Source organism: Chelmon rostratus, chromosome 2 (genome assembly GCF_017976325.1).
Source record: "Chelmon rostratus isolate fCheRos1 chromosome 2, fCheRos1.pri, whole genome shotgun sequence".
NCBI lineage: Eukaryota > Metazoa > Chordata > Actinopteri > Chaetodontiformes > Chaetodontidae > Chelmon > Chelmon rostratus.
The window spans coordinates 22,668,406-22,679,445 of record NC_055659.1 but is presented as its reverse complement, the minus strand read 5'-3'; the positions used below and the strand labels follow the sequence as shown (position 1 = coordinate 22,679,445).

The 11,040-nt window shown below is 42.7% G+C and overlaps 1 protein-coding gene and 3 non-coding genes across 4 annotated transcripts; all 4 read right to left on the bottom strand.

The window, feature by feature from the left end:
- Positions 1-145: 145 nt before the first annotated feature.
- trnal-cag lies at positions 146-228 on the bottom strand. The gene has a single exon. It is a non-coding gene; the product is annotated as a tRNA-Leu (tRNA).
- Positions 229-371: 143 nt separating this feature from the next.
- On the bottom strand, positions 372-443 carry trnaq-cug. Its single transcript has one exon. It is a non-coding gene; the product is annotated as a tRNA-Gln (tRNA).
- Positions 444-2,328: 1,885 nt separating this feature from the next.
- trnaq-cug lies at positions 2,329-2,400 on the bottom strand. The gene has a single exon. It is a non-coding gene; the product is annotated as a tRNA-Gln (tRNA).
- A 4,954-nt stretch (positions 2,401-7,354) lies between these two features.
- On the bottom strand, positions 7,355-10,028 carry LOC121612892 (adult enhancer factor 1-like). The gene is made up of 3 exons (XM_041946058.1): positions 9,864-10,028; positions 9,236-9,581; positions 7,355-8,193 (listed from the first exon to the last, which is right to left on the bottom strand). The coding sequence occupies exons 1-3, from the start codon at positions 10,026-10,028 to the stop codon at positions 7,355-7,357; spliced, it is 1,350 nt and encodes a 449-aa protein (XP_041801992.1).
- Between the last annotated feature and the right edge of the window lie 1,012 nt (positions 10,029-11,040).

The window sequence follows — 11,040 nt, the reverse complement described above, 5'->3', positions numbered from 1 at the left end:
GTTTCAACAACTCCATCTAGTGGAGTTATCAAGCCACTGAAAAACACCTCACTTTGTATTTGAACGACTTCATATAGAAATTTGTTGAGTTACCCGTAAACGAGTGGTATGTAGTAGGTAGTATGCTACTACGATGAAAAGTCGTTGTCAGAAGTGGGATTCGAACCCACGCCTCCAGGGGAGACTGCGACCTGAACGCAGCGCCTTAGACCGCTCGGCCATCCTGACTTAAATGGCCAAAGACACTATCATGATGAACTGACGTAATTCCTGAGAAATTGCACAGTGTTGACCTAATTCGTAATTTCCCGATGCTTCGATAGTGGATGTAATAATTAGTTGCTGGATAATTCTTCACGTCTCCCAAAATCAGGTCCCACCGAGATTTGAACTCGGATCGCTGGATTCAGAGTCCAGAGTGCTAACCATTACACCATGGAACCACATAAAAAAAAAAACAAGGACGATGACATCACTTCCTGTCACTGTGCTCGAGGATTAAATATTCCGGCCAACCGCGGAGCCTTATTTCAGTCTTTCCCCCCGGCCAATCATTGCCGGTTTCCCCCCACTATTAATTCACTATAAATAAATTCAACAACAACAACAAAAATAAATCGATTGGAAATTGTATTTCTGTTTGAAACTGTTTCTTTTCTTTTTCTTTGCTGCATAGCTGCAGATGTTTAATTCAGACTAAAGGTCTGCTGTTTGAAAGATAATAAGATAATGAGTTGTTATGAATAAACGAAGTTGACAGATAATTGTCAGTGCTGTGCCATCCGCTTTTGGAAGACAGCATAAAATTCAGTTTTAACAATGAAGTGTTCAGAGTGTGTTGGCAGAGTCAGCAGCAGTTCGGTCATAATGTGAGCTGCCTCTGTCCGAGGTGCTGAATGTTTCTGCTTCTAGTTCAGATTTTTGGTTTCAGCCAGAATAATCAGTTTTATCGGCAATAGGACGAATTTGCCCTGGCGTTTTGGTGCATAACAATAAACATGAAAGTAGGACAATATAAAAAGGGAGTACTGCAGGTGAAGATGCACCAACAGGACATAGGAAATTGACAACAAAACATGAACACTGTTGACATTCAGGGTTTGGATTGCCTACATTTAATCATACTAAAACGGATCAAACCTGATCTTTGAACAGTCATCTTCACTCACTCTTTCACTGGGCTTGAAGGCCTAAACATCCATTTGCTGCTTTAGTTATGTCAAAATGCATTGCATTCAATTAGGTCATTTGTTATTTATTTTTGAAGTTAGTTTTGTGTAGTGATTAAGGCCTAAACTGCATGTCAGTTTACTAAAAGGGGTCCACAGTCAGACTGAGATGCATCAGTGGTGAAAAGAAATGTCCACTTTTATTATTTCACCAGCAAGACTTCAACAAAACCTTCACATTCGGTCACATTTGTGGTACAACACGGATTAGAGAATGTGAATCACACGTAGTGCCATTATTTAAGGCTAAACAACGGCTACAAGCTGTGGCAAATGATGTCTTCAGATCTTTCATTTAAGTAAAAGTACTAATACCACACTGTGAAAATACCTCACTGCAAGTCCTACATTCAGTTCAAAACTTTATTTAAGTAAGAAAAAGTAAGCATTCGTCATCCCATGTAACAGGTGTGGTATTTCAGGAAAATCAGCATTAAAGAAATAACATACTGTATATACTGACAAATATTGTGTGTTCCTGGCAAAGTGTGTATTGTGTTTTGGTAGTTAGTATTGTGTTTTAGCTTTAATTATTAGATTTTGTATTCAGTTTATTCATTAAACTTATTTCTTTCATTAATTTCTTTGTGTGTGTGTGTGTGTGTGTGTGTGTGTATTATGGTTACATTGGTGTGCAAGAGAGAGAACAAGTTGAGTATTTTCCAATTAAATTTGAAATTTTCAGGTAAACTTAAGCCTTTTGCAAACTAGAAAGGAACCAAACAGTATTGCAAACAGTTCCACATTGTACAGTCAGCTAGAGAAGACAGATGCATTGTTGCAGTGCTTTATTCCATTAGTCATTAATTAGATTGTATCCTTAAATCGCATCTATTTTCTAAAGAAAACACACACACATTGCTACACATTTCCACATTATGTAACCATTAAATACAACAGAGTATTACTATTTGGTTGTATGCCATTCAGAATAACCCACGTTCCTATTTGTGTCGCTATTTAAGTGATTTTTGAACGATTCATAACACTTGGTCAGAGTTCGGATTAGTGGAGTGTTGACTTCATTCGTAAATTCCCGATGCTTCCATAGTGTATGTAATAATTAGTTGCTGGATAATTCTTCACGTCTCCCAAAATCAGGTCCCACCGAGATTTGAACTCGGATCGCTGGATTCAGAGTCCAGAGTGCTAACCATTACACCATGGAACCACGAAAAGGCAGCAACAAGGACGATGACATCGATTCCTGTCACTGTGCTCGAGGATTAAATATTTTTAGAAGCGCGATGGGGCTCCGGCCAATCTATTTGTACTATGTAGTTTCAGCTGATATAAATAAATAGCACTACCAAGTGTAGAAATACTCTATTACATCAGTATGTATGTTACATCCATCAGTATTTGCATCAAAATGGACTTAAAATAGCAAAAGTAAGAATATTCATTATGCAAAATGGCCCATTTCAAAAACAATAAATAGTACATTATTGGATTAGAATTATTGAGGGCTTAATGTGTAAGCATCAGTTAAATGTTGCGTCTAGTAATGGTCATTTTAAGGACTTTATGCTGCTTTTTTCTTTGGAGATTAATAAAATATCTATCTATCTGCTGGGTAGCCTCACCTATAATAATAATCACAACAATCATCATAACACAGCAACAGGCCTGTTTGTTGCTGATCTGTCTCAGCTCTTCGTGGTGCTGCACTCGTGATTTCTGGTCTCAGCCACTGACATCAGTTTGACCTGTTTCCCTGGAGGCAGCCTTTGATTTCCATCTGCTATTAGGAAAATACTTTTTGTGACTCTCATCCTTGAAATTCTTTAAAAGCACCTGTTGAAACAGCAAAAGAAGAACCGAAGGAAAATTCAGGTCCTTCTTCAACACCATGGCCAAGCCTTTCAGGCTCCAAAGAGTAATTATTGGGAGCGGGGGGGGGGCAAGTAAAATAAACCAATTGGAAATTACATTTCTGTTTGAAAATGTATATATATTTTTTTATTATTTGTGCATAGCTGTAGATGTGTAACTCAGACTAATGTTCTGCTGGTTAACAGATAATAAGATCACGAGTTGTTATAAATGAACAAGATGGATAGCCTGTGAGAACTTGTGATGGACTTTCATCATTTCATTTTATCATCACATTTTTGGCCACCTCTGCCTAGTTACGGTTGCTAGGTTGCTACTGATTTGTTGATTGGGGGCGGGGCTTAGAGATTCTCATTTTTGCCTTGAAGTATGACGTCAGTGGAGCAGTGGAGATCATATGAAAAGAAAAAATCCGTTGATCTGCCAGCTTCTTGACTTTATGTACGAGACAAGTCCAGAGTGTAGTTGAGAGTTTTGAGAAAACATTCGCATCCGAACACGAACACAGTCGATCTGCAAGTTTGTAGCTTTCATACGCGACTCAAGTTCAGAGTTTAGTTGAGTTGAGTTTTTCAGAGAACATTCACGTCGTTCCGCTGGCACAAAAACAGTCACCACAAACCATGGAAAACAGGTTTGAACCGGACAATGAGATGGCTGGAAGTGGGGACACATGGCAGACCCCCGTCATTTCTCTGGAAGGAGACGAACCAGGAAAAGTTTCTTCTGGCAGTAGCTTCAAAGACAAAACCACCGAAGCAGTCAAGAAGATCCTGGAGAACCAGCTGAATGATTTATTTGCCAGCAACAATTATGAGGACTTCACCACACAGGAAAGGGAGCTGCTAAAGACCATCTGCTCCCAGGATTTAGACGAGGCCGCGTCTGACATTGTTGAAGTCATAATGAACCAACTTCAACTGGAGACAGACGCCACACCTGAGATGCAGCTCGAATCAGAGGACAAATCCAGCGAAGCATCCTGCTGGAAAAGGGTGGGAAGTCAAATCAAAGCCTTTGTTTTCCGCAGATTTGCAAAGGAGTCATTCATTCACTCTCTGGCAGAACTGAGGAAGAATTGTGACCGCTTCCAAGCACCTGAAGAGACGTCCTCACTGAAGCAGCTGATGGATGTGGTGGACTGGATGGTGGAGGACATGATCTCGCCACAGAAAGATCAGGCGACGACGAAGGGCACAGATGACTTGTGCCTCTACAAAAGAATTGCCAGCGACATTTCCAACGAGCGGCACACACTTATGTCTCAACGATTGAGAGGGGTCACTTTTCGCCACCTCAATCCAGAACGAGGACAAAGGCTTCACGTTGTGCGCGAGGTTCAGACACAAGTGGACACTTTCATGGAGCTGACACGGAGTTGGCTCAAGCAGCAGGCACAACAGCCTGAAGGGAAGACAAACCTCGTGAGTGATGCTCTGAGGCAGATTACGGGACTAGAGGTAAATCTGCCAGCACTCACAGAGGGCCCCTCGGAAAGGGAAAGTGACACACCTGTGTCTGAAGCAGTGTCAGCGTCTATCACTGATGAACCAGCTATCAGAGATGAAGCTGCTGAACTTCCACGTGAGGACACAGCACAGCCCGGTGAAGCGTGGGACGACCTGGCCTTCACAATGATGGCAGCAGCAATGGTTGAGCGGGTTATGAAACATACATCGTTGAGAGTGTCACGCGATGTAACCGAAGACATCACGCTGACAACGAAAGCATTGCTCTTGGCAAAGACCGCAGACTCTTGCATCACTGTGAAGCCAGGACCCCGCCATTTCAAAAGGATAGCCAAGGCGGCGCACAAGGACCTGTGCAAGAAGACTGGCAGCCCCGGCTTGCTGCGAAGGCTCATGCTGTTACAGGATGAGGTCATAATAGAATATATGGCAGACAGCATGATTAAGTACCTGGTGAAGCCAAAAAAGATCAACATCAAAACGGCCATCACCGATCTTTTCAGGACCATGGCAAAGCCTTTTTCAACTTTCGCTTGTGGGCATTCTCCGAGTGCTTCGGTTTCCCCCCACTATTAATTCACTATAAATAAATTCAACAACAACAACAACAAAAATAAATCGATTGGAAATTGTATTTCTGTTTGAAACTGTCTCTTTTCTTTTTCTTTGCTGCATAGCTGCAGATGTTTAATTCAGACTGAAGGTCTGCTGGTTGAAAGATAATAACATAATGAGTTGTTATGAATAAACGAAGTTGACAGATAATTGTCAGTGCTGTGCCATCCGCTTTTGGAAGACAGCATAAAATTCAGTTTTAACAATGAAGTGTTCAGAGTGTGTTGGCAGAGTCAGCAGCAGTTCAGTCACAATGTGAGCTGCCTCTGTCCGAGGTGCTGAATGTTTCTGCAATCAGTTTTATCGGCAATAGGACGAATTGGCCCTGGCGTTTTGGTGCATTTAATAAACACGGAAGTAGGACAATATAAAAAGGGAGTAGTGCAGGTGAAGATGCACCAACAGGACATAGGAAATTGACAACAAAACATGAACACTGTTGACATTCAGGGTTTGGATTGCCTACATTACTAAAACGGATCAAACCTGATCTTTGAACAGTCATCTTCACTCACTCTTTCACTGGGCTTGAAGGCCTAAACATTTGCTGCTTTAGTTATGTCAAAATGCATTGCATTCAATTAGGTCATTTGTTATTTATTTTTGAAGTTAGTTTTGTGTAGTGATTAAGGCCTAAACTGCATGTCAGTTTACTAAAAGGGGTCCACAGTCAGACTGAGACGCATCAGTGGTGAAAAGAAATGTCCACTTTAATTATTTCACCAGCAAGACTTCATAAAACCTTCACATTCAGTCACATTTGTGGTACAACACGGATTAGACGGAGCCCGCCCCCTGGTGGCGAGAATCTGAATCACACGTAGTGCCATTATTTAGGGCTAAACAACGGCTACAAGCTGTGGCAAATGATGTATTCAGATCTTTCATTTAAGTAAAAGTACTAATACCACACTGTGAAAATACCTCACTGCAAGTCCTACATTCAATTCAAAACTTTATTTAAGTAAGTAAAAGTAAGCATTCGTCATCCCATATAACAGGTCTGCTATTTCAGGAAAATCAGCATTAAAGAAATAACATACTGTATATACTGACAAATATTGTGTGTTCCTGGCAAAGTGTGTCGATATTGTGTTTTAGTATATATATTGTAGAGGAGTGTTTCCTAGCTTTAATTATTAGATTTTGTATTCAGTTTATTTATTAAACTTATGTTATACATTTCTTTCATTAATTTCTTTGTGTGTGTGTGTGTGTGTGTGTATTATGGTTACAATTGTGTGCAAGAGAGAGAACAAGTTGTATATTTTCTAATAAATTTGAAATTTATTTCTGCAACAGTAGTTATGAATTATTTCTATGAAACATATCTGTGAAAACAGGAGTCAGGTAAAGTTAAGTGTTTTGCAAACTCAGACAATGAAATAACAAGACGGAACCAAACAGTATTGCAAACAGTTCCACATTGTACAGTCAGCTTGAGAAGACAGATGCATTGTTGCAGTGCTTTATTCCATTAGTTGTTAATTAGATTGTATCCTTAAATTGCATCTTTTTTCTAAAGAAAACACACACACATTGCTACACATTTCCACATTATGTAACCATTAAATACAACAGAGTATTACTATTTGGTTGTATGCCATTCAAAATAACCCACATTCCTATTAGTGTTGCTTTTTAAGTGATTTTTGAATGATTCATAACACTTGGTCAGAGTTCGGGTTAGTGGAGTTATGTTCCATGTTGGGATCGAATCGCTGACCTTTGCAAACAGAGTTCCCCTACTGTACACCAGAAAGAGTTCACGTTTGGATGTATTTCTCAAATTATTAGCATGAAAACTCGGCCTTATAACTTCCGGCGGGAAACAGAGCCAGTGGAGTCAGTACACCCAAATCACAATTTAATGAGCAGAGCCTAGCTTTCATAATTTGCACATGTGGACCAAGTGAGGAATGAAATGACAAACCTAAGGTTTACATTGTCTTTATATTGTCAGTGTATTTGAATGTGTAGAGGTGAATCCAAACATTTCCATGTCAAATTAAATGCACAAAAACAGGTTAAAGGTTTGTTTTTGCTTTTGAGATGATGAAAAATTATCATTCAGGTTATTTAGAAATGTTTAGAAATGTAACAGGAGCTGTATTATACACTTCAGTCAACGTACTGCTATAGAATGCAGCAACCCATGTTTTCCACACAGTCTCTCTCTGGACGATACATCCAGTGTTTAAACAATCACAGTGGCTGAGTGGAATCCATTTTGCCCTCTGCATGAATCTTCAGGTGTGTGCTTAAGTTGCTCTTCCTCTTGAAGCTTTTCCCACACACCACACACAGATGGGGTCTTTCCCCTGTATGCGTCACCCTGTGAGTCTCCATGTCGCCTTTTCGACTGAAGCGCCGGCCGCAGTCGGTGCACCGGTACGGCCTTTCCCCCGTGTGGATTCTCATGTGTAGCGTCAAAGCCCCACTCTGTCTGAAGTTCACGCCACACTCCTTACACTGGAACGGCTTCTCTCCCGTGTGGATTCTCACGTGATCCTTCAAATGGCTCGACTCTTTAAAACGTTTCGCACAGACGGGACAAGTGTGCCTCCTCTCCCTGGTGGGATCACTTAAATCTTCTTCCACGCCGACACTGTCCCTTCCTTCAGCGCACAAGTTGGAGTTTTGCATATTCTTTGACCTCGTTCCTCCATTCACCACACCTTCTGTATTCTCACCATAGTCGCTTTGATTTACAGAGCAGAAGTGGTGGGAAACTCTGCTCGGTCCGGACAGTCGGCAGCTTTCTCCTTCATCATCTCTTCTCCTGTCCTCTGATGTGTAAAATGTTTGGTTGGTCAGGGACTGGTTGTGGCCGGGACTTGAAGAAAGAGGCTCATCATAAACACTCCTCTCTGACTGCGCAGGTATTTTGTAGTCGTGGCCAGTCTCTTCCAGAGGAATGGTGCACTCTTCCACTTTGATGTGAGGGGGATCGGGGTCGTCGTGGTCCTGACAGGGGCTCCAGTCTTGTTCACTGTACGGCTGCTCATCGGGCCCATCCTGCTCACGAGTGACCTCAAGTGGATCTGCAAGGACAAGGGTCTGAAAACACAGTATACCACGCTTTGCAAACACCTCTCATCATTTTAGTTTTTATCGCAAAAGGACAAATACACAGACATGCTCACATCTAAGACTCTGTTCACCTTTTGTTACTGTTACCTGCACGTCAAACTAAAGCAAAGATGAACATCCAGTGTCGCATTTGGGAAGTTGTTTCCAGCTGTGACAGCATGGCTGGTGTTATTTTAAACTAGTTAGCCTGTGTGTGTGTGTGTGTGTATGTGTGCATGTGTGTGTGTGTCATCATGGCTCAATGTGGTCCTGGAGATACCCATTGTGATGTGAACTACTACAGAAGTGGTTTTGAGTATTCTGCCATGTCTGTCTCTCTGTGGATAGTGGACACGGCTGTGACACCACGATGCAGTCACAAAACTTCACAGGTGTGTAGCTGAGGCCAAGACAGGTGTAGCCCAAGCCATGAGCACTCAGTAACTTAGTAATAATGTAGTAACAACTACTGAGTACTCATGAATCAGAACGTCAACATGTTGACTGCTGTCGTGGCTGGTGTGATCCCATCACATGGTCTCTAGCTTTACCTTGGTGTTGACGGCCTGCAGTGAAAACATTAACTGAACGGACAAAATGAATATGAATTTATATTATATTACGAAAAAGATGATTTACTGTGATGGAGTTTGCTTTATTGTCAAATGGCCATGTGCAATCTGTCCAACCCTAACAAAATGTCTCAATATAGAGAGTAGTTTTAGTGTTTCACAGTGGCGTGCACAGACTTTTTGAAGGGCAGGGGCGAAAAGGACTTCACTTGAGCACGCGTTTTGGCGTCCAAGAGGGCACTTTTGCGCGCGTTTCGGCGTCCAAGAGGGCACTTTAGCACGCGTTTTGGTGTCCAAGAGGGCAATTGGGCCCCAAGGGGGGCAACGGCCCCCCCCCCCCGTGCACGCTTCTGGTGTTTCACCACACTCCAGCACACAGGTGGATATAATAAAATGATTTATTTTAGCTTAAGATAACCTCTGCTGGATGTGCTCTCCTCACCTGTCAGGGCTTCTCGCCGAAGTGCAGAGGACTGTGGATTTCTTCCAAGGCGGGGCCCATCACCAGCTCTGATATCTGCTGTCTGTTCAACAGTTAATATCCTGTAGAGGTGTGAGGGCGTCCCGGCGTGACCTTCTCCTCTCACAAACTGAGGAGACACAGTGGCATCGCTCTGCTGCCCACAGGCCCGCCCTCGCCGGTCATGTCCCTCTTTAATATGTGGGCTGCTCGGGTGGTCCGGGCTCACATGCGGGGTCCACTCCTCCTCAGGGCAGCTCTCCTGATCGTCCTGGTCATAGCGGTGAGGACTGAACTGATGAGCTGCTGAATGACATGAGAGCGGAGACTGGAGATAAAAAACAGACTTTAAACTCACATTCAAATCTAAAATGTGTCATGAACAAGTTTGTGTGTGTGTGTGTGTGTGTGTGTGTGTGTGTGTGTTAAAAGTCACACGTCACCTGACCCACAATACTTTCATTTATAAAATCTCCTCAAGAGAAATCGATTTTTACAGACAAAACTTGAAGGGGGCTGCACACCTCACAACAAGCTGAATGTACAGTAATTAATAGTCTTTATCAATGCGAGAAAGGCTGATCCACACACCCGATCTATGTAATCTGACTTCAGGCCAGAGCGCCAGTGTCCGCAGGTGATCTATCTCCTGCTTGGACCGGCTGATCTCTCCCTGGTACTCCATCAGCGTTTTCTGTACCGCCAGGAAGATCTCCACAGCCGCCGCCGCCAGCCGCTCGGAGATAAAGGCGTTCAGGTACCGCAGAGAGGCCATGATGTCTGCTCGGATGTTGCTCTGACAGATGGACGCATCCCAGTGGCAGACTTCCTTGTTGTGAACGGTTTCAGTGGTTTTGTTAAAAGCGGTGGAGCGCTGAGACAGACTGCTGTCGCCTCCTGCTGGTCACTCAGGAGGATGTCCACCGGACATACTTTAGTTCTTTAGTTAGTCTTTTTAAATAACAGTTTTTATAAAATTTCAATCGCTTTGAAGAACACTGGAGGTTGTATCAGTCAGAAGGGCTCATCATTTCCACTACCAACCCTTTGAAAAATGTCAGACCAATCCAGACCGGTCATCATACAGACACACTGCGGCAGGGATGTGCATCCTCACAAACCTCCAGATGTAAACAGGGTCTCATTCCTCCTCCTCTTCGTTATGACTGCACTTACAATACATCCAGATGCTGTCTCGCTCTAAAGGGAGCAGCTGCTGCAGACTGTGGGAAATGATCAGTCTCATGGTGTAGATGCACTGCTGCCACAAGATGGCCTCATGATTGCAGCTATTTTGTTTCTGTTTTCTCTTCGACTGTTATTTATGCACAGCAATAAATAATAAAAATATAGGTAAAATTAATTCTACATGTGGGAAGTAAGTATTACTGCCAAGCACATTACATGATTCATCATTATTTAATTCCCCTCAATTCAGACTCAGGAGGAACTGTAATATTACTGACCCCCATGTTGTTTGTTACCCACAACTAGCAAGTGATTCACCAGTGAGTAATGTTATTTTCCAGTGAGAATATGAACAATACTTTTCATCACATGCATTAGTTGGACGCTGATGAGGTTGTGTACATGAAGGCTCGTCCCGGCTGGAAAATACTGTTTCAGAAAGAGCAAACGACACACGCTGTCATAGTGGACCTTCCACTGTACCTGGACTGGACTCTCATGGTCCAGCAAGCACCCCTCTCAAAGACTACCCCTGCTTCTATGGAAACCTAAGCCACGGGTCAAAGCTCAGGGGTCAACCATTTCTCAGGGCGAAGCGA